The sequence below is a fragment of the Neolamprologus multifasciatus genome, chromosome 3 (genome assembly GCF_963576455.1).
Source record: "Neolamprologus multifasciatus chromosome 3, fNeoMul1.2, whole genome shotgun sequence".
In the NCBI taxonomy this organism is placed as follows: domain Eukaryota; kingdom Metazoa; phylum Chordata; class Actinopteri; order Cichliformes; family Cichlidae; genus Neolamprologus; species Neolamprologus multifasciatus.
Genome location: NC_140441.1, coordinates 32847964 through 32871532, shown reverse-complemented (window position 1 = coordinate 32871532; position 23569 = coordinate 32847964). Strand labels below are relative to the sequence as shown.

At 40.1% G+C, this 23569-nt stretch overlaps 1 protein-coding gene across 3 annotated transcripts in view; it reads right to left on the bottom strand.

Moving 5' to 3' along the window:
- Positions 1–6877: 6877 nt before the first annotated feature.
- LOC146522629 (uncharacterized) overlaps positions 6878–23569 on the bottom strand; it is a 63627-nt gene continuing 46935 nt past the window's right edge. For all 3 annotated transcript variants that reach the window (XM_085151954.1, XM_085151963.1, XM_085151972.1), the window contains 10 exons: positions 23380–23567; positions 22992–23129; positions 22678–22816; positions 22257–22437; positions 21905–22046; positions 21438–21581; positions 15791–15843; positions 12628–15696; positions 11802–11878; positions 6878–10957 (listed from right to left, as the gene is read on the bottom strand). In XM_085151954.1, the coding sequence (XP_085008080.1) occupies positions 10847–10957; positions 11802–11878; positions 12628–15696; positions 15791–15843; positions 21438–21581; positions 21905–22046; positions 22257–22437; positions 22678–22816; positions 22992–23129; positions 23380–23567 (4242 nt within the window). In that variant the 3' untranslated portion in view covers positions 6878–10846. The remainder of the gene's footprint in view (positions 10958–11801; positions 11879–12627; positions 15697–15790; positions 15844–21437; positions 21582–21904; positions 22047–22256; positions 22438–22677; positions 22817–22991; positions 23130–23379; positions 23568–23569) is intronic.

Here is a 23569-nt window from a genome sequence, read left to right as displayed (position 1 = left end):
TCTTTGTTCCCAAAGAGTTTAAGTAGTTGTAGCACTTTATTGCAGATCAGGAATAATGTGGCAGCCAGTGTTGCTGTCTTTAATCAAACAAAGTAGGAAAGTATTAAAAATAAGTTGTAGTAAAATGTAGTATTTAATTACGCAACGGAAAAAGTAATTTGTTACACTATTCATTACATTACTTTCTTTTTCCCTCCATTAAATTACCTGTAAATCTTAAATACAAGTTGACAACATAAACCTGATGCTACAGTCCAACAAAATAAACAAAAACACTGTTTCCTGATGAGGAAACCAGATACTATGACCTAATGGAAAACCCTAAAAACTGTGTTGAAGCGTGGCGATAAAATCTGAGTAGAGATTCATGGAAAAGGGGCTATACAATCTTTCCTTTAGTGCTTACATGTGAAAGACAACTCAAAGAAAAGTTGAAAAACAGTTCAAAATGACCTAATAACAATAGCCAGTTATTCTACTTTAGAAACATGAACAGGGGGCTGCTCATCATTTTATTACCAGGAATGGAAGTAACAAATTTGAAGAATCATTTCCACAATCGTAGGAACACAATGTCTAACTTGATGGCATTACCTTGGCCTCCAGTAACACTGTGAGGAATCTTGGGGTCATTTATGACCAAGATATGGCCTTCAATGTGCATACTAAGCAAAATTCTGGGACTGATTTTTTTTAATTTGCACTAAATTAGAAACACCCTGCCTCAGAGTGACACTGACAAACTAGTTGGCCTAAAATTCATATCGCGATATAATTGAAGCATGTGCGGTAATGATATATATCACGATATATTCTTTTCTTCTGTATAACATATTTTCCACACTATAAGGCACACTTACAAATCCTTATGTATGAATTCTGGTTGTGCTTACTGACCTCGAACCGATTTGGGCATGCAGAAATCTGTTAAAAAATGTTTTAGTACAACTTTGGTAAGCCGCACTGCTTGATGGATTGTCAGAGCATTACGGCTGCTGTAGTGAGGAGCTTCGCGGAGTAATCTGGGTCCAAAACTCCGTCCGCTTCAGGTCCCAAAGTCAAACGGACACTGAGAGTTAAAAACGGTCTAAATTCTTTCATCTTTAATTAAATCATCAGCATTGCTGCTTTATCAGGTGTAACAATTACGTTTTACATCCATGCATCCATGAAAACAGAATTTATTAAATTTAACGGAGTTAGAAGTTAACAGGAAGTTAGCTCGCTAGTTTACACCTAAACATTTCATACCATGCTCTGACTGAGAGATTTTTGAAACTAATTAAAACGTACAGCTCTGCTACCACTTTCAACATAAATGAAGACAGAAAACTAAACAGCAGTGGCGTTTGCAGGGTTACTGAAGTTGGACTACCTGGTATATAATGTTGTGCTACGTGATTGCTAGCGACACAGCTATGTTAGCATAACATTAGCACAGTAAAGCTGGAGGATGAACGCCAACTTTTTTTCCACTCGATAAAAGTTAACGTGAGGGATTCTGGTGGTCAGGGACAAATGCAATTGCATAGCAGGATGCTACACGGGCCAAACTTCAGTCAGGAGAACAACTGAGATTATTCATCCACAATACGAGGTTAGTTATTAATATACTGCAACAACATGGGAATAGAACAGCTGCGAGGGAATTCAACATTAATGAATCAATGTTACGGAAGTGGAGGAAGCGCAGTTTTTGTCTTTCCCCATATTTCAAAAGTGCTTCATCTCTTTGCTATGACTGTCGCCCGCCATAATTTGCAGATGATAATGGTTTTAGCCGCTGCGATGCTTTCGACCAAAACAGGCACAGCTTGATGACATCATCAACATGCGCTATCGCGATAGAGCGATATAGTCAAAATCTCTATTGTTGGCCAAATTTATATTGTTTCTATCGTATATCGTTTATATCGCCCACCCCTAAATGAAGGGACCCTGCAGCGAAACGGTGAGCTCAACCTCTGACTGTGCGCCTGTTTACTTAGTTTGACCACCTGTTGAGGGTAACGCGCTAACATAGCTAACGCATCACCGCACGTAGCTCCGTTATTTTAAGGTCATCTTAGCTTGTGAAAATTTTATGTTGCAGCTGTACGAGTTAGCTAGGTGTTTTATAAGCTGCTGTGCTCTTCACAAATAAAGCTGGAAGCAGCTCAGACTATTAGAACCAGCACTGAGGCCTGTTATATTTATACAGTGTTAGAGCAATGGCTGCAACCTTTAAACTGCCTTTAAACTAGCGATTAAAATTCTGACAAGTAAACTCGTCAGTCCAGATGTTACCACATTACTTTGTGATACTTAAGAGTTAAAACAACTGAGACAGGCTGATTAAAGTAATAGCTGTCAGTTCTCTCATTCCCTACATCAAGACTGGAGATCACACTACTGATTTCAGTTCATTTAACCCTTAGATGCAAAAATGACCCCACAGGTTTTTATTCTTCAAAATGTTTTTTTGAAAAAAAATAAAAAATCATCTGCGGTTTTTCCATGCCATGTCATGCTTTCAGGTTTCCATATCACTATGCCATGTTTAGAGTTTTTCTTGTTTGTTTTCTGTTCACCGGGTTTTTTAATGGTTTATGTTTCCTTTCTAGTTTACCCAGTTTATGCTATTGTTTAGTTTTGCATTGTTTTTGGCATTTTATTTTTGTACAATTTCGTCTGCCTTAATAAACAGCTAACCCTTAGTTAATGTTGAGTTTTAATATGTCCGCACCTGGATCCACTCTTCGCACTTCACACAGTTTGCCCTGGCAGACTGTGGTTGAACAAAACGACAAGGAATTTCTGAAAACACACAGACTAAATACACAGGAGGCAATCAAGGGAAGTGAAAACACATGGGGAAACAGCTGACACACTAACAAAGGACATCTTCAAAATAAAACAAGAAACATAATGCAAAGGAGACATGACAACATGAACTTGACAACAAAAGACATGCAGACGTGAAACACAAAGGACAAGGGAGACTTGACACAGGGGTTGAAAACACAAGGGGAAATAATTAACAAATGAACTTAGAAAACCCAAAGAACTTAAATGAAAGAAACAGGAATGATATAAAGATTTTACAAGCAAGTCGAAGCCCAGAGAAGGACCACATTACAACAAGGTTTCTAATGTTTGACTCAGCAGTTGGACAAAAAGAAGTAAGAACCTAAGTCATGTTGGTGTTTATTTATTGCTAGAGAGCCAACTGGTAACCTGAGTTAAACAGTGGACTGAGGTAAACAACCTATCCAGCAGATGAGGCATAAAAGACATATACAACTGAATGTCAGCTGTATATGTCAGTCGACACAGAAATTATATATATATATATTTTTAAAAAAAAAGGATATATGTGAAAATAATGCCAGCTAAAGGAACCATGTAGAAAGAAAGTAATAATGGACCCGAAACTGAACCCTGTGTAACCCCACAGGTTAGGGAGGCAATGTTAGAGGAGAGCTTGCTTGTTCTAACAGAGAAGATCCTATTAGATAATTAAGAAAAACAGCAAATATACCAGACAAAACCTCAATCCTTTTAAGTACAATTTTGTGGTCAATGGTATCAAAGGCTGGACTCAGACCAAGCAAAAACGAATAAAGAATAATTTTCTGCATCAGAAGTAATTAAAAGATCATAGTAGACCTTCAAGTGGAGCAGTACTTTTGAAAGCCAGACTGAAAAGGGTAAAAACTCTCTAATCTGCATGGTAAAGATCTGAACTGATTTTCTAAAAAAAAATTCTAATAATTTGCTTATGAATGGCATTTTTGAAATAGGCCAATAATTACCAGTGAAGCTGGCATGAAGATTCTGTTTCTTTAATAGAGGAGTTACCTTGGCATGTTTAAAATGGTGTTAAGGTTTGCAAGGCAAGCCAGAAAAGGGAGAATGAGGGCCCTTATAAACTGAAGGATAACTTATGGAGGATAAACTGAAGACAGGCCTTTATTTTTGGCTAAATGAAAACACTTCAAAAACAGCTAGCAAAGCGGAACAGAAAAAAACCTGACAAAAACCTACAGTGGAAGAAGGTAAACATGAGAACCTGCAAACATGGCATGCGGGGGTTGATAAACAAGTGAAGACAAGCAGACGATCCAACAAAAGACAGAAGGAAACACACACTCTATATATGCACACAGAGGGTAATGAGGAAATGGCAAACAGGTGGGAAACACAGCTGTGACTAAACAGACATGATGAGACAGGGATGGAGCAAAACAGAATACACTGACACAGGACACAGACTGTCAAAGTAAAACAGGAAATGCAAGACAGACCCTGAGACGTGAGTGACTGGATGAAAAGCAAGGAACATGGGAAAGGCAAGGTGATGGAAACCAAGGGCAAGAACTATGAAAATGACATAAACATAAACAGAAAACCATCAAGAGAACTAAGACAACGAATAGCAATATTTAAAGAATGGTTCTCGTGTTTCCTCCTGTTCCTGAATGTGTAACATAGAAACATGTTGGGTGGCCAAAAGCGTAACATACCAACGATTTGTCACATAGTGTAGTATGTTACGCTGTGGGAGTAAGAACGTGTTGACCTTACAATATAAAACGCCTTGAGAAGACTGTTGTTGTGATTTGTGATTTGGTGCTGTATAAATAAAATTGAGTTGAATTGAATTGAAAGGTGAAGATGCCCATGTAAAGTGCATACAGGCAGCACAAACAGTACGTCTCTGCTTGCCTTTCTGTAAAGGTCACCGTACGCTAATGGAGGAAGGGTATCAAAGATCCTTCATACTTCATTCAACTTAATCAATCAATACTATGCCTCCATTACTGATATTACTGAAGTTACACTTCATTAATAGTATTACACAGTTATGGGTTTAGTCTTATTAGTATTACTAAAATTAATATTAGTATGAGTAATTTCACAATAAATGCCTGCATGTCCAATTATGTATTCCAATCAGTGAAGTCAAAAACAACAATAGTGTAAAAACAAAAAACATTTTATTATGATTTCATGTTTTTCTCTTAGAACATAAGAGATAGGAGTTACTACATTAATAAAATTTTAGAAACTCAATAAAACATTATGTTAAAATCATAAATCTAATGGAAAAAAGACATTAAACATTATTATAGTCGTTAAACATCCATTAAAATTACTGGGGGGGGGGGGGGGGGGGGGGGGGAACAAACCAAAAAAACAATGAACAGAATGAGAAGTATATTGTTACATAATACTTTCAACCTAACAAATTTATATTTTACTTACTCAATCTGATCATTCTTGAAAAAGGTAGAAATATTTATATAGATTTTCTGGTTTTCCTGATCAGGCAAGGAAGTTCATGTTCTAACACATGATGTAACAGTAGAGGGCACTAGAGCTTCAACAATCTGCACCTCACTGCTTCAGAGAGCTACAGTAACGTCTTCTGTCAGGCTCAGTCCGGTATATCGTTGATTTCAAAAAGGAAAAAGGAACAATGAGATGCAGGAATTTAGATGCAATGTGTTGTAGAAACCATCCTTACATTAGAGACGATCCACTGGGTGTCAGTGTTAGACACCCAGTTAGACACACATAATGCAGAGACTCAGTTATGGGCAATTTTGTAGAATTAATTGTGTGACAGCATATTTTACAAATTATTTGCATTTTTCTAATTATAAACCTGCCTGTTGGCTTACAGGCTTTGCAAGGCCTAAATGTACCTGCAGATGTTATCCGTTTTCTCTGCAGAGATGTTTGCACAATTACAATTACATTTCTAAAGGTGGAAATATACTGGTGATAGAAGATGCAGGTCTGACAAAATATACCTATGGTAAATATCAAGTACCAAAGCATAGAAATTTCTTGATGCATACAAATTTCCTCTTTGCATTAATGGCACAATACTCTATCTGTAGTTAGGGACACACATATAAAATTCAACAAGACAAGACATGTGTTACTATAAGAGACATCATCAAAAGTTCCAGGAACTCAGAAAACTCATCTGATTTAAATTTGGCCAATCTTCCTGTCTTTTTGCACACCGATTGGCTGTTTTCAATTCAGCTGCTATTGTTGGTAGAAGTCCCATTGTGCCTGATTGTCCAAGCAACAGCTTTCCTCCTGTGTGTAAAAGTGATAAAATATAGGAACGTAGAAAAAGTTATGGGAAGGTAAATCTGCTGAGTGGTCCAGGTGGTGAGAAAAAAACTTTCAGTATGGCAGACTTGTACACACCATAGATCACATCTTCCTCTGAATGTTTTCTCTGATACGCCTCATGATTCTCTAGTAGTATAGTAGTCATATTGGAACATCTTAGGAGAGACCTGAAAACAGCAGCCATGCTGGAAGCTGTCCGGACATGCCAGAGAAGATGAAGTTGAAAGGTAGACTGGCTAAATGCTGGAGTTTACGTACATTAACTGGCTTTAAAAATAAACAATTACTTACAAAGAATCAACATTAACAGAGCTGTTATGTGGCTAGATTGTAATTTATTACACATGATTTGGTTACATATCAAAAAGTAGTGGAAAGAAGTGCACACTTATTTAATCCCACCCTTTACCATAAATTATCAGTTAATATAGTTAATAATATCATTATTCAGCTTCTTTACCAATATAAACCTCAATAACAACAACTAATTTATTTCTAATATAATATAATATATACACTACTTAAAATACAACTTCTTATCATATCATCATGTTTTTGCATCTCAGACTTTCCCTCCACACAACAAAGTCAATACCTGCAGTTTTGGAAAGTTAATGTTACAATTCAAATATGCATGAAGCAGCAACTTTTTAAACAGAGATTTTCGCTGTCAGAGCTCTGTTGAGCCTACCGAGGCTTGGTCCTACTTTCTTCTTCTTCTTTTTTTTTTTTGTAATTGAAGTCTTTATTTTTTTTAACATTTAACCACATGAAAACATAAACAAAACAATATACAAAACAACAACAGAAAAGAAAAAAGAAAAGACAGTTTCCAATCCCATGGTTAATTCACCTTTGTATTTTGGGTCTATTTTCAATACTTACTAACTATCGGGACACCCACAAAAAAAGGACAATAAAATCAAATTCTTAAGTCATTCCATTACTGAGTGCCTACACAAACATACAACGCAGCAAGCATAAAATTTAACTAAAGATAATTGCCCTAACCAAATAAATTCCAACCATCTCAGCCAAAAACACGTCCCGATGATTTGTCAAAACCCTCCCTATCATCATTAATCCTAGCCAAGAATTTTTCATACGACACCATTTTCAGCATATTTTCTTTCCACCTATTATATTCTGGAGGAGATGGTTCCTTCCATACACTGAGAATAACTCGAGCCGCTGCAATCACCCCCACCTTTATAACCGCAAAGTCATATTTTGAAACCCCAGGTAACACCGACCGATCCCCTAATAAGCACAGTCTTGGTGACAAGGGTATTATCAAACCAATCCACCTTCCTATTTTGTCCAATACTTTTTGCCAAAAGAGATAAACTTTTCCACATTCCCAAATAGCATGCATAAATGTCTCTGGATCTGAACTACATTTCCAGCATATATTACTGGGACTGATTCCCATTCTATAAAGTTTGGACGGAGTGAAGTACCATCTGTGTATTAATTTGTACTGAGTAAATTTACCCCTGGCCTCTCTTATATATTTATCAGAGAATGAAAAAATTCTACACCAGTCTTCTTTAGAAATTGCACAACTCAAATCTCTCTGCCATATAATCCTCAAGTTTTCACATATCTCTTTTTTTGGATTGTTAAACAGTTTGTAGAAAACAGCTGCTCTATGTGCTGTACTGGACAATTCTAAAAACTCCACCACCATATTTGAGCTTTGAGTAAATTTTCCTTTGGTAATACAATCCCTTATTTGTAAATATTTCCAAAAATTATTTTCTCTTATCAAACCATATTTTTGGGTTATTTCAGCGAATGACATAAACACTCCCCCTGAGTAAAGATCACTTATCCTGTGTATGCCTTTGACAAGCCATTCCTTCCAGAACACTATTTTTCGCCCAATCTGTACAGCGGTGTTGTTCCATAGCGAGGTATAAGGTTGTCTTAAATGAGATGCTCCACACATCTTGTGCACCTCTACCCAGACAGCTTTAGAACACCCGAGCACTGGGTTATTATGAAAGTCTTGTCCATTAATTGCTGAGCCCTGTGAGAGAACATGCAAGGGTGTAAAAGGGCTCACTAGTTCCTGTTCGATCTTCATCCAGCTCAGCTCAGAGTCCAAACCTGTCCAGTGCTTGGCCAGTCTTGACATTTCAAAAGCTAAATTATACAACTTCACATTTGGGAGGGCCATTCCCCCAATGTCTTTAGAGGCCCACATTTTCTTTATATTCACTCTTGGCTTCTTGTTATTCCACAAAAAATCTTTAATTAACTTCTCAAATTGACTAAATATGTGTAAAGGAATTCTTACAGGTAACATCATGGAAACATAATTGAACTGTGGGGCCACCATCATTTTAATCTTAACCCATAGTGTAAGATTCAATTTACCCCATTTATCCGGATTTGTTTTTATCTTTAGGAGGAGAGGTTCCATATTTGAAAGCATAATATAATCCAGTTTGGGTTTTAATAATATTCCTAAATACTTCATATCTGAAGGTAAATACTTAAAATTGAATGGAGTAATGCATCTAGAATGACATGATGCTGATAGTGGCATGCCTTCCGATTTGTACCAGTTTATCTTATAACCTGACAATCTTGAAAATGACTCAACACATGTGAGTAGCGCTGGTAGAGACTGCATGGGATCCGTTAATACTGCTAAGATGTCATCAGCATATAGAAATAACTTGTGCTCCATACCCCCTGCATGAACACCTCTGACATCCCTGTTAGCTCGAATAGCCAAGGCCAGTGGTTCCAGAAATATTGTGAAAAGCAGCGGGGACAAAGAACACCCCTGCCGGGTCCCGCCAGTGAGATGGAAAAACTCTGACACCAATCCATTTGTCAAAACTGCTGCCCTTGGACTTGCATATACAGTTTTGACCCAATTACAAAATCCATGCCCAAACCTGAACCTTGCAAGGGTTGTCATAAGGAAGCCCCATTCTACCTGATCAAAAGCTTTCTCAGCATCCAGCGAGAAGGCCGCATCTGGGACTAGACTAGATTTGTTTTTGTGCATGAGATGAAGAAGTCTTCTAATGTTATCACCTGAAGACCTATTCTCAATAAAACCAGCCTGATCAACATTGATGATATCTGGTAATATTTGATCCAGGCAGACGGCCAAAACCTTCGTCAAAACTTTGCAATCAATGCCTAAAAGGCTTACTGGCCGGTAATTTGATGGGTCCGATAGATCCCTATCCTTTTTAGGAATGAGGGAGATTAGTGCCTCATTAAATGTACTCGGTAAGGAACCTATTTCTAATGCCTCAAGGTAAACTTTATGCAAGACTGGAGCTAAAATATCAATAGAATTCTTATAATACTCAATCGGGAAGACATCCAAGCCTGGCGAGTTCCCATTTTTCATTGATGAGATCGCAGCTCTGACCTCTTCTTCAGTTATAGGCGCATCCAGTCTTGTTTTCTGTTCCTCAGAAAGAGTAGGTAATTGTAGACCTGAAAAAAAATGTCTTAACCTCCCCCTCATTAAGTGCACCAGCAGAGGTATACAAATCTTGATAAAATGATTTGAAAATTGAATTTATTTCTTTTGATGAGGTTACCACTTGGCTGTCTTTCTTAATCATAGATATATTATTTAAATTATCTTGCTGCTTCAGTTGCCTTGCCAATAGTCTACCATTCTTTTTGCCACCTTCATAAAATTTTGTTTTAAGCCTAAATAAGGCATATTCTGCCTTTTTGTTATAAATGTCATTCAGCTGGCTACTTTCTTCTAACAGTGATGAGCAGATGAGTAGCTTTGGGGAGGGTCTTTTTTTTTTCTTTTTTACAGAGTAACACGTGTTAACACATGGCATTGAAGAAGGTAACAAAGGAGGAAGCACTTGCCTAAATTTTGTTACAGTATTTTGTGAGATTATTATACTATCTTATGCCACCTTGTACTTCTAATCGAAGAATTGTTGAATCATTATATGGCTATAGGCCACATTATGCCTTGGATTAAAGATTGTGAAATCATTACACTGTTTTATGATGCATTATACTGCTGATTTATAAGAAATAATGTTTTCAGAGGATCATGGCTTTATTTGTCTGATTAGAAAGAACAGAACATACTGCACAGGAAGCCAAGGTCATAACTTAGGCTCACTGAGAGAGAAAGAATGTGGAAGTTTAGGTTTTATGACTTTGGAGGGGGGCTGAAGCTATAAGAATGTGAGAAACGGTCAGACATTCAAGATCTGGCAGACACCCTCCTGTCCACATCTCCCATCCAGCCATTTATGCTCAAAGTGTTGTATGAAATAATGAGAATTGTATGGAATAAAGAGATTGTTGATTGAGCACTTATACACCAAGTGTTGTTCTTCCTTCAGCCCAAAGATCAAAGAATTGGGATATTTAACAGTTTTCAGAAAGTGAGGTTGTCATTATCAACATCAATTAATGTTAAAATCTTCCACTATAATTATTTTATCTGAGCTGTTCTTCGTGTTTTCCAGTTGTGGATAATCAGTGTATCGGTTCTAGACTAAGGATAGTCACACCAAAAATAACATGTAATCTAACAATTTCTAAGCACAAATTAATTCATTTTAGATTATAGCACTGGAGAGTCAGGCTAACGTGTTGCTTTTAAAAGCTGCTCTTGAGAAGTGAACTTAATTATTAAAAATGTGTGTTAAATAACAGCAGCTGAAATGAAAAAGCTCTTGAAGCTGTCAGTAGATGTTCATGTTGTGCCAGTAGAGGGCGCTGCAGTTCCACCAATCTGTGGTTTGCTGCTTATGAGTCGGATGATCATGTGTTGGGGCAGCCCTTTGGATATAAGCAAATTTTTGATCTACAGAGAGAAAAAAAGAAGAGCGAGAGATATGATCACTGATTTCTTTTTTAAATGTAAGAAAGAAGCAGCAAAGGTTTTACAAAACTCTGCTCACAGAAACTATTTTTATGTTGAAATATGTACTTTTGTGGTTGTGCATGTCTATCATGTGTGAACACTGTGGAGTAAATTAGGATGATTATTCAGTTCATAGTATGGCCCCATACAGTCATTTCTCAGAGTGGGATATTAGACATGCTCACCCAAAGGGATCCTCTGTCCAATGAAAAGGAAATTTCTTTAAATTATGATAGCAGTTTTGTATGCAACAGTTTCGGAGAGGAATTTGGTTGCGTATGTTTGTTTACTTGCATCCTAGCATCTACCACACACACACACACACACACACACACACACACTCACTCACTATAATGAGACGCCACTGCTGCAACAAGTCAATCAATTTCGTCCCTCCTACATATTCCATGATCAACTGTAAGTGTTATCATTACAGAGTGGAAGTTGTTAAGAATCACAGCAACTCAGTCACAAAGTGTCAGACCACATAACGTTACAGATGAGGGTTGCCAGATTCTGGGGCACATCAGCAGAAAAACTGTGCACCTGGAGCTTCATGTCATGAAGTTGTCATGTCATGGTTTTCTTGAGAGATCGGCTCCTGTAGGTTTAACATGTTAGTGTAATAAGGAGCCTGCCCTCATTCCCTTTATCCTTATGAGTCAGTGGTGATAATGGGTGCATTCCCTGTAATTTGTTGTCGATAAACTTTTTCCTTACAGTTCATATGGTGCAGTTGTTTGACGCTCTGATATAATTTCTGAATAAATAAAAATATACTTACCTGTGTAAGGAAGGTATCTCTATCAATTTTAGACAAGTCCACCAAAGAGGTCATCTTAATTTGAAAAACTGCAACATCTAAACACAAGAATGCAACATGTTAGAAGTCAATAGAAATCACTTTGCGCTAAAGTTACTGCAAGTAGTTGCATTTATCAACGTTTCCAAGCAATTCTGTTGATATTTTTTTAATTCAGACCAAATATTTTTTTTCTATTTTGTGTTAGTAATGAGAGATTGTGTCTTGCATGTTGTCCTCCATGACGCATTAAACACAAATGGCTTAATAACTCGAGAATGTGACAATGTAAAATCAATCCGTGTCTCTTTCTTTAAATAGGTGCACACTTTAAAGACTTTTATATCAACCAAATTTGTTTTGTGTTTGTTGTTGAACGAGCCTGTGTTCATCCACCAAGGCTTAGTTAGCTTTACTTAATAATCGATTTACTTCCTGCTGGCATTTTGATTGTGATTGTATATTTCTTACTTTGCTGATCTTAAGTTTATTAACTAATTGACACTGTTGATTGCAAAGACAACCATTATGCTTTTGTGGCCTGGTGAAAATCACCTCTAATCAGCTCATGCCTTTATTTTGGTCTTTGGATTTTGTATGCAGTTAGTGTCTGTCAGTGCTACAAAATTCACTCAGCATATCTCAAAATTATTTTGCTGGATTTACAAATGAGTGATATAAAACTGACGTGAATTTTACTGTTTTGGTGTGACCAACAATCAATAGACATGAATTAAGGTGAGCTTAATAATTGTTACACTGAGACAGAGTAACTCTATGAACATCACCTCATTTTATTCATACTCACAAGATGGTTCACTGGGTGTAGTTGATATAGGAAGAGTTGTGCTTGGAGTATTGGTAGTAGTTGTTGCAGGTTCAGTAGCTGGAGTACTGGTAGTAGTTGTTGCAGGTTCAGTAGCTGGAGTACTGGTAGTAGTAGTTGCCGGTTTAGTAGTTGGAGTACTGGTAGTAGTTGTTGCAGGTTCAGTAGTTGGAGTACTGGTAGTAGTTGTTGCAGGTACAGTAGTTGGAGTACTGGTAGTAGTAGTTGCCGGTTCAGTAGTTGGAGTACTGGTAGTAGTTGTTGCAGGTTCAGTAGTTGGAGTACTGGTAGTAGTTGTTGCAAATACAGTAGTTGGAGTACTGGTAGTAGTTGTTGCAGGTACAGTAGTTGGAGTACTGGTAGTAGTTGTTGCAGGTTCAGTAGTTGGAGTACTGGTAGTAGTTGTTCCAGGTACAGTAGTTGGAATACTGGTAGTAGTTGTTGCAGGTTCAGTAGTTGGAGTACTGGTAGTAGTTGTTGCAGGTACAGTAGTTGGAATACTGGTAGTAGTTGTAGCAGGTACAGTAGTTGGAGTACTGTTAGTAGTTGTTGCAGGTTCAGTAGTTGGAGTACTGGTAGTAGTTGTTGCAGGTACAGTAGTTGGAGTACTGGTAGTAGTTGTTCCAGGTACAGTAGTTGGAATACTGGTAGTAGTTGTTGCAGGTACAGTAGTTGGAGTACTGGTAGTAGTTGTTGCAGGTTCAGTAGTTGGAGTACTGGTAGTAGTTGTTGCAGGTACAGTAGTTGGAGTACTGGTAGTAGTTGTTCCAGGTACAGTAGTTTGAATACTGGTAGTAGTTGTTGCAGGTACAGTAGTTGGAGTACTGGTAGTAGTTGTTGCAGGTACAGTAGTTGGAGTACTGGTAGTAGTTGTTGCAGGTTCAGTAGTTGGAGTACTGGTAGTAGTTGTTGCAGGTACAGTAGTTGGGGTATTGGTAGTAGTTGTTGCAGGTACAGTAGTTGGAGAACTGGTAGTAGTTGTTGCAGGTACAGTAGTTGGAATACTGGTAGTAGTTGTAGCAGGTACAGTAGTTGGAGTACTGTTAGTAGTTGTTGCAGGTTCAGTAGTTGGAGTACTGGTAGTAGTTGTTGCAGGTACAGTAGTTGGAGTACTGGTAGTAGTTGTTCCAGGTACAGTAGTTGGAATACTGGTAGTAGTTGTTGCAGGTACAGTAGTTGGAGTACTGGTAGTAGTTGTTGCAGGTTCAGTAGTTGGAGTACTGGTAGTAGTTGTTGCAGGTACAGTAGTTGGAGTACTGGTAGTAGTTGTTCCAGGTACAGTAGTTGGAATACTGGTAGTAGTTGTTGCAGGTACAGTAGTTGGAGTACTGGTAGTAGTTGTTGCAGGTTCAGTAGTTGGAGTACTGGTAGTAGTTGTTGCAGGTACAGTAGTTGGAGTACTGGTAGTAGTTGTTCCAGGTACAGTAGTTTGAATACTGGTAGTAGTTGTTGCAGGTACAGTAGTTGGAGTACTGGTAGTAGTTGTTGCAGGTACAGTAGTTGGAGTACTGGTAGTAGTTGTTGCAGGTTCAGTAGTTGGAATACTGGTAGTAGTTGTTGCAGGTACAGTAGTTGGAGTACTGGTAGTAGTTGTTGCAGGTTCAGTAGTTGGAGTACTGGTAGTAGTTGTTGCAGGTACAGTAGTTGGAGTACTGGTAGTAGTTGTTCCAGGTACAGTAGTTTGAATACTGGTAGTAGTTGTTGCAGGTACAGTAGTTGGAGTACTGGTAGTAGTTGTTGCAGGTACAGTAGTTGGAGTACTGGTAGTAGTTGTTGCAGGTTCAGTAGTTGGAGTATTGGTAGTAGTTGTTGCAGGTACAGTAGTTGGGGTATTGGTAGTAGTTGTTGCAGGTACAGTAGTTGGAGAACTGGTAGTAGTTGTTGCAGATACAGTAGTTGGAGTACTGGTAGTAGTTGTTGCAAGTACAGTAGTTGGAGTACTGGTAGTAGTTGTTGCAAGTTCAGTAGTTGGAGTACTGGTAGTAGTTGTTCCAGGTACAGTAGTTGGAATACTGGTAGTAGTTGTTGCAGGTTCAGTAGTTGGAGTACTGGTAGTAGTTGTTGCAGGTACAGTAGTTGGAGTACTGGTAGTAGTAGTTGCCGGTTCAGTAGTTGGAGTACTGGTAGTAGTTGTTGCAGGTTCAGTAGTTGGAGTACTGGTAGTAGTTGTTGCAAATACAGTAGTTGGAGTACTGGTAGTAGTTGTTGCAGGTACAGTAGTTGGAGTACTGGTAGTAGTTGTTGCAGGTTCAGTAGTTGGAGTACTGGTAGTAGTTGTTCCAGGTACAGTAGTTGGAATACTGGTAGTAGTTGTTGCAGGTTCAGTAGTTGGAGTACTGGTAGTAGTTGTTGCAGGTACAGTAGTTGGAATACTGGTAGTAGTTGTAGCAGGTACAGTAGTTGGAGTACTGTTAGTAGTTGTTGCAGGTTCAGTAGTTGGAGTACTGGTAGTAGTTGTTGCAGGTACAGTAGTTGGAGTACTGGTAGTAGTTGTTCCAGGTACAGTAGTTGGAATACTGGTAGTAGTTGTTGCAGGTACAGTAGTTGGAGTACTGGTAGTAGTTGTTGCAGGTTCAGTAGTTGGAGTACTGGTAGTAGTTGTTGCAGGTACAGTAGTTGGAGTACTGGTAGTAGTTGTTCCAGGTACAGTAGTTTGAATACTGGTAGTAGTTGTTGCAGGTACAGTAGTTGGAGTACTGGTAGTAGTTGTTGCAGGTACAGTAGTTGGAGTACTGGTAGTAGTTGTTGCAGGTTCAGTAGTTGGAGTACTGGTAGTAGTTGTTGCAGGTACAGTAGTTGGGGTATTGGTAGTAGTTGTTGCAGGTACAGTAGTTGGAGAACTGGTAGTAGTTGTTGCAGGTACAGTAGTTGGAATACTGGTAGTAGTTGTAGCAGGTACAGTAGTTGGAGTACTGTTAGTAGTTGTTGCAGGTTCAGTAGTTGGAGTACTGGTAGTAGTTGTTGCAGGTACAGTAGTTGGAGTACTGGTAGTAGTTGTTGCAGGTACAGTAGTTGGAGTACTGGTGGTAGTTGTTGTGGTTATTACTAGTCCTATAAACAGTCAGAAATAGATGTTATAACTCAGTTACACTGATTCAGTAAATAAAATTTAAAATGTGGCTGATTGGTGAAGGGCTCTACTCACCGTTTGCAACAGTCACAGTGACACATCGAAGCTCTGAGTGATACTTCGTTCCACTGCAGAAATAAGTAAGTTTAATATAGGCCTCCGATGCCATGATATCTTCAAGTCACCTAAACACTGACACTTTCTATCTTAATTGAGCATGCTTTTACAACATGGTGGTTTTCAAACTGCCTGCTTTCTAATACTTGCACCCCTTACTGTATCCCTTACTTACTTCCGGCGCCGCTCCGAGTTGGCAGCCAGTATCAGCAGCTCCGACCTGACCGAGTCCTTTTTTTTCTTCTTTTGTTGTTATTGTGTTTCTTGTTCTTGTTTTTTTTTATTGAGGGCTGTACTACTCCACAATGGAGCTCAGAATTTTATGGACAATCGTGTTTTTTATCACATTTTTTTTACAGCATCTGTGTCCGGAGAGCGCGTGGAGGTCCAACCACCTATTGTTTACAGCAGGGATCAGCTGTTAGCCCTCAGGGCCTCCGCTGTTCTGCCTACCACCGAGCGAGCCAACATCCCCCGCGAGGTGAGGAGGAAGAGACGCAGCACTTGGGCCAGGATCGGGCCAGGATCACAGTAAGGTTAGGAGGTACCAGCCAGCGATTCCATCTATTATTATAGGGAATGTGAGATCACGCCCCAAAAAACTGGGGCTCTAACCCGACATCAGAGCAGCTACAGGGAATGTGCTTCACAGAGTTTTGACTAACCACGCTAACTCCAGACTCACACATAAACATAGATGGTTTCCATCTGATCCGGGCAGACAGAACAACGGAGAGTGGTAAGAAGAGAGGAAGGGGTCTGGCTGTGTTTGTGAACGATAGATGCTATAACTCTGGGGAGTTATCTAACAAAGAGACGCTATGCTGTAAGGACATTGAGCTGTTAGCGGTTAGCATGAGACCGTACTATTTACCGCGAGAGTTTACACACATCATTATGATAGCTGTGTATGTCCTGCCCTCTGCTAACGCTGCAGCAGCCTGTGAGGTCCTGCACACTGTAACCAGCAGACTCCAAACACAGCACCCTCAGGCCCTTTTCCTGATTTCTGGGGACTTTACTCACATCTCCTTGTCCTCCACTCTCCCCACCTTCACCCAGTATGTCACCTGCCACACCAGAGACAATAAAACATTGGACTTACTGTATGCCAACACCAAGGAGGCATACAGCTCATCACCTTTTCCTCCCCTGGTGGGCTCAGATCACAACCTGGTTCATCTCCAGCCTGTGTATAAACCTCTAGCACACAGACAACAGGTTGTGAAACACACAGTTAGGAAATGGTCAGCAGAGACTGAAGAGGCCCTGAGGGAATGTTTCCATTCTACTGTGTGGGACAACCTCTGCAGGCCTTTGGAGCATGACCTCAACAGCATCACAGACTGCATTACGGAATACATGAACTTTTGTGTGGACAACCGCGTACCCATCATAAAGGTACGGTGTTTTTCTAACAACAAGCCATGGGTATATCCTGAAATTAAGGCTCTCCTCAAGGAGAAGAAGAGAGTCTTTAGATCTGGAGACAAACAGGAGCTAAGAGCCGTCCAGAAGAAGCTGAAATGGAAGATAAGGCAAGGGAAGGAAAACTACAGGAGGAAGATGGAAGAGCAGCTGCAACAGGACAACATCAGAGGGGTTTGGAACAGCCTGAAGACAATCTCAGGACAAAAATCAACCACCGAGGCTGCAGGAGACTTGGGGTGGGTGAATGACCTAAATAAATACTTTAATAGGTTTGATCAACCACCCCTCCCCTTGCTGCAATCTCCCTCATCTTCAGGAACTGCCTGTCTTTCATCTCAAGACTTCACACCTCTCAGCTCGCAGCCATCACACCACCCCCGCCTTCTGTGAACTCCAACATACACCCCACCCCCCTGAAATACCCCCTTTCCATCTCAGCACTTCAAGTGAAGAATGAGCTTCACAAGACTGCAGGTCCAGATGGCATCAGCTCCAGGCTCCTGAGATGCTGCGCAGATGAACTGTGTGGCATCCTAGGTTATCTGTTCAACCTGAGCCTGTCACTGGGGAAAGTGCCACAGCTGTGGAAGACCTCCTGTGTGGTACCGGTACCAAAGACCTCCCATCCTAAGGACGTCAGCAGCTACAGGCCGGTAGCCCTGACATCACATCTGATGAAGACCCTCGAGTGGTTGGTTCTACACCATCTGCGCCCCCTGGTGAGGTCTTCATTGGATCCACTACAGTTTGCTTACCAGCCTGGCATCAGGGTGGAGGATGCCATCATCTACCACCTGCACCGAGCTCTGACTCACCTGGAGAAGCCTGGGAGCACTGTGAGGATCATGTTCTTTGATTTCTCCAGTGCTTTCAACACCCTCCAGCCATGACTTCTGAGGGACAAGCTGGAGCTATCGGGAGTGGACCACCACATGTCCCAGTGGATACTGGACTACCTCACAGAACGCACACAGTATATGAGGACACAGGGCTGTGTCTCTGATACATTGGTCTGCAGTACGGGGGCACCACAGGGAACTGTCCTGGCACCGTTCCTCTTCACCCTCTACACTGCAGACTTCTCCATCAACTCCCCACGCTGCCACCAACAGAAATTCTCTGACAACTCTGCCATAGTCGGCCTCATCACAGGTGAGGACGACTCAGAGTACAGACGGTGGACTCTGGACTTTGTTGACTGGTGTCAGCAGAACCACCTGCTGATCAACGCCGGGAAAACCAAGGAGTTGGTGGTGGACTTCTGAAGACGCAGACCCACCACACTGACACCAGTGAACATCTAGGGAGTGGACATTGAGATAGTGGATTCTTACAAGTACCTGGGTGTTCACCTGAATAATAAACTGGACTGGAGCCGCAACACTAATGCTCTTCACGGGAAGAGTCAGAGCAGACTCTACCTGCTGAGGTGGCTGAGGTCATTTGGAGTACAGGGAGCGCTTTTAAAGACCTATGACTCTGTGGTGGCATCTGTCATTTTTTACAGTGTTGTATGTTGGAGCAGCAGTTTATTGACAGCTGAGAGGAAGAGGTTGGATAAACTCATCAGGATGCACCCTGGACACAGTTCAGGTGGTGGGAGACAGAAGGACTCTGGCCAAAATAACATCTCTGATGGACAGAGTCTCCCACCCCATGCATGTAAATGTTGCTGAACTGCAGAGCTCCTTCAGTGACAGACTGCTGCATCCTAGATGCATGAAGGAGAGTTTCCGCAGGTCCTTCCTCCCTGCAGCTGTCAGATTGTACAATCAAAACTGCTACCAACAAACATAGATGTTTACATCAGCACTGTAACTTGGCACTATTTTATCAACCGATTCAGACTACAACCAGGGTTTGCCTCTTATCTGCATTTAATTTAATAACAGTACAGTACTCTGTTTTTGGTAACCATTATCCTCTCCGGAGGTGCAGAGAAGTACACACCCCCATCACCATCAACGGCGCTACTGTGGAGAGAGTGAGCAGCTTCCGGTTCCTTGGTGTACATCTGGCTGAGGATCTTACGTGGTCAGTACACATAAACAAAACAGTGAAGAAGGCGCAACAGCGCCTCTTCTTTCTCAGGAGACTGAAAAGATTTGGCATGAGCCCCCGCATCCTCAGGACCTTCTATCGCTGTGCCATTGAGAGCATCCTCACTGGATGCATCACCCCCTGGTATGGCAACAGCACCGCTTACAACCGCAAAGCTCTCCAGAGAGTAGTGCAGTGTTCTGGACGGATAATTGGAGGTGAGCTTCCCTCCCTCCAGGACATCTACAGGAAGCGGTGCCTGAGGAAAGCGAGAAGGATCATCAAGGACTCCAGTCATCCCAGCCATAAACTGTTCAGACTACTTCCATCAGGAAGGAGGTTCTGCAGTATCCGGTCCCGAACCAGCAGACTGAGAGAAGCTTTTTCCACCAGGCCATCAGACTGCTGAACACTTCACAGACACTTCACCTTCACTACTGGAACTTCAACATTATGCACTCCACACTGTATATAAATGCCACTTATTTTGCACATGTTCAACTACCAACCTCTGTATATTTTATACATTTTATTTTATTGTTTACTCTATTTCATTTGTAAAATATGTATACACATACACACACACACACACACACGTAGAAAAACATATTTAGTATACACACCCAGTAATACATATACTCTTATATTGTACATATATTTATTACTCTCAGATTTAGCCATCCTTATATTTTGCTTGTTTTATGTTATTGTATTTTTGCACACCTCTGTTGCTTGTGAAGCTCGCACACAAGAATTTCACTCGCATGTACTGTATCAGTGTACCTGCACATGTGATGTGAATATAAAAGTGATTTGATTTGATGTAAATATGTAAAAATTGTGTATGTTTCTGTTCTGTGTCTTGTGTACTGTTTGTTTGTATATGTCTTTCTTGCTGCTGTTACACCCAAATTTCCCCTTGTGGGACAATTAAAGGATTATTCTATTCTACTGGTCATTACAGGCAGAAGATTTGCCTCCTGTGTTTCTAACATCCTCTTCAGTCACACCAACCCCATGTATGTCTTCCTTCACTACATCCATGAATCTTCTTCAGTCTTTTTTCTCTTTTTCTCTTTCTATTTTAAGGTCCCCAGTGACCCATATTTATTTACTTGATAAATCCATGATCCTCTACCCAGGTTCTTAGTGTCTTGTCTTATCTAAAAGCAGTGTTGGGGAGTAACGGAATACATGTACCAGCGTTACGTATTTAAAATACAAAATATTAGTATCTGTATCCTGTTACCGTTTAATGGGTGGTAATCAGAATACATCTACTTTTTTAAAATAAATGGAATACACAGTGGTCATTTTCTGTTTCATATGTTAGGCTATCCCATCTCTATGTCTTCTCCAATTTGGTGATTAAAACACAGTTGGGTGCAGGTTTAGCTCAGTTGCAGTCCGCCTGCAGTCATATATGACATGGCTAAGAGTGGCCGGCCCAGGTTTGAGTAGGATTCACAGCCCTTTTTGGGATTAATACAGTTTTTCTGATTCTGATTGCTTGAAACGAAAACAAGACATGCAATAAGAGGCTCTAATGTAAGCATCCTGTTAATATTGGTGGCATCGGTTACAGCAGCCAGCAGTGCATGGGCAGGATACCGAAATAGTTTTTTATACGAGATCACTGCAAAAAGTGCAGCCCTATCTAATGTCCATCCTACTGTTACTCATTTTATATTAAGATTTTTAAAAATCTAGTTGGTATTGGTATGGCGAGTATCCTTCAGTAATAGTAATAAATTACACAGCAATAGTACATTCCTGTAGTTGTTAAAAGCATGACAATATATTAAGTAATCCAAAGTATTCAGAATACATTACTGTCATTGAGTAACGTACAGAATTTAAAAGTAACCTTCCCAACACTGTCTAACCGCTGTTTTTCCTCTTGTTATCAGCTTCCTGGTTTTCATTTTGCCTTCTGACAACAATTGTAATCTCAAACGATATAAAATATTTATTGACTCAAAGGAGAGCTAACTGTCTTCTAATGACGGGACAATCCTTTAAACAGGAAACTTGTTAGGCAGAAAGTTCAAATATGAGTTTAAAAGCTTTCCTTTCAGGAATGTCAGCTGCTATAACTTTCTACAGAGTCATTTATATGAAACAGGAGACTGACCTGAAAACTGCCTGGACAGCAAAACAGATGGGGAGGCTTTGTCCGTCTTCGCTTTCAGATGGTGTCCATCTCAGGGTGAACTGTCCTGGTCCTGATGTGCTGCTGATTATATTGTACGGCCCACTGTAGAGCAGCTCAGAGATCCTTCAAGAGCAAAATCTTGTCAATTTTCTTTTTTTCAAAATCTGCCCATCTGGAAAAGGAGCATATTTCTTTTTTTCCCAACTGAGTACAACTTTTATCTGGCCATGTTTTGTCTCACAGACACTCTGTCATTTAACTTGACATCTGACATGTTGTTAGATATGTAACCTGAAAACCTGAAACATATGTTAAATTTGCACGTCACTCATTTCTCTAAGATTCATGACTCAGGACTATATTTCATTTCTACCCAGAGGCTTCCCTGAATTAAATATTTAAACTTTTATATATTCAGACAAAGTCTTTAACTGTGTTTTACTTACATGGAGTTAAGTGCCTCTGCAGTGATGTTAATTTCCAGAGTCTGACTGACATTGTTGTAGAGCTGAGCTCCGTTGGCTGGTGTTGGAGGAAGAAACTTGGGCAGAAAGAGTCCTTCTGTGCAGGATGGCACTGCAGGAACAACTGGAAGAATACAGAGAAGTTAACCTCAGGATACAAAGATGATCCAGAGTAAAATATCTGTTGGACAGATTAATATTTGTTGGTCCAGAGAATCAGTCCTGATGACACTGGTGGTCAAACATCTCTGTACATCAGGCCGAGCACTAAGTTCATCGTCACCAGCAGCTCTTTAGTGTTTTCATTGTAAGATAATGAAACGTATATTGGTACCTTTCAAAGCAAACTGAATCGGTATTTTGCTGATGGCATTGTTGGTAGTTATTGTTGTTTGTGTCCCGTCGGTTTTAGTCAGAGTGATGGTCTGTCTGGGGAAGTCCTCCATCACCAGCTGTACTACATATGAACCTTCATTACTGCTGCTGGTGGGGCTGAATGACAGAGTACAAGAGGACTGCAAGAGGAGAAAAACAGGCTTGAAGTCAAAATAACCAAAATGTTTTCTGTTATGTAATTCAATTCAAGGATATAAAAAAATGTAGAAAAAACACTTGTTTTGGATAAACTTTAACTTCTACAAAATTTAGATCAATTGTAACTCAAAAAATTCCCATCACATTATTGCGTGACTGTCTGTGCCAGCTTTTAGTCTTTGCCTGTCTCATCTGACATGAGAGTAACAATCATTGCTCACCGATGAGAGGCTGAGGACAGACGGTGGAGTGCAGGGGTTACACTCTGAGAGTGCAGAGTTTCCATATCTGCATTTAACTTCGTCTCCATCAGGGTCAAACATCAACACGCTGAAATCTCTCTGACAGTTTGAAGGAACTCTGAGAGAGAAACAAAGATTGTAGCTCTATTTGCTGTATTCATTTTAATGTAACGAACAGGTGATAAATACTTTGTTAAAAAGATTTTAATATGAAAGGGATGAATGTAAAATATGAAATATAAAAGAAAACTAGGCAAACATAGACACACATTAAGTTTACCTCACAAGCTTACCTCACAGCTGGTATGATGGTGGTCTGAGGTGATGTGTTGGCTTTGCTGGTGTCGGACCGGTTCCTCAGTTCCACCCGAGTCACAGCTCTCCATGATGTGATACCATTGATGTTTGATATCCAGTCACCACTATTCAACCTTCAGTGGAAATTGATCAGAAATTCAGTTTTTAAAGTCTGAACAAAACATGTTTTAATAAATTATTAGTTAATCATGAGCCACCAATACAGCAGAGCGGATCATTAACATAATTCTTCACTTCTCGAAAACATTATTTTTTGTTGAGCCGTTGACATTTTGGGGAAAAGTGGTTTCATTTTGGTTTTGTTGCCCATCACTGAGAATTTAAAAATGTTGTAACAAATGACTTTTGTTGTTGTACACTCACCAAAGCTCAAATGGAGCGTTACTGGAAACCCGTCGACTCATGATTCCCTCTCTCTGACACCAGTCTCCACTGCTTTCCTGTTTTACCACATGTAGTGTGTAGGTTCCAGTCCCACAATCACCACTGAGGCAACTCCATGTGGTATCATGTGTGCAGTCGTGGAAGTTCAGCTTATACCGAAGAGTCACCT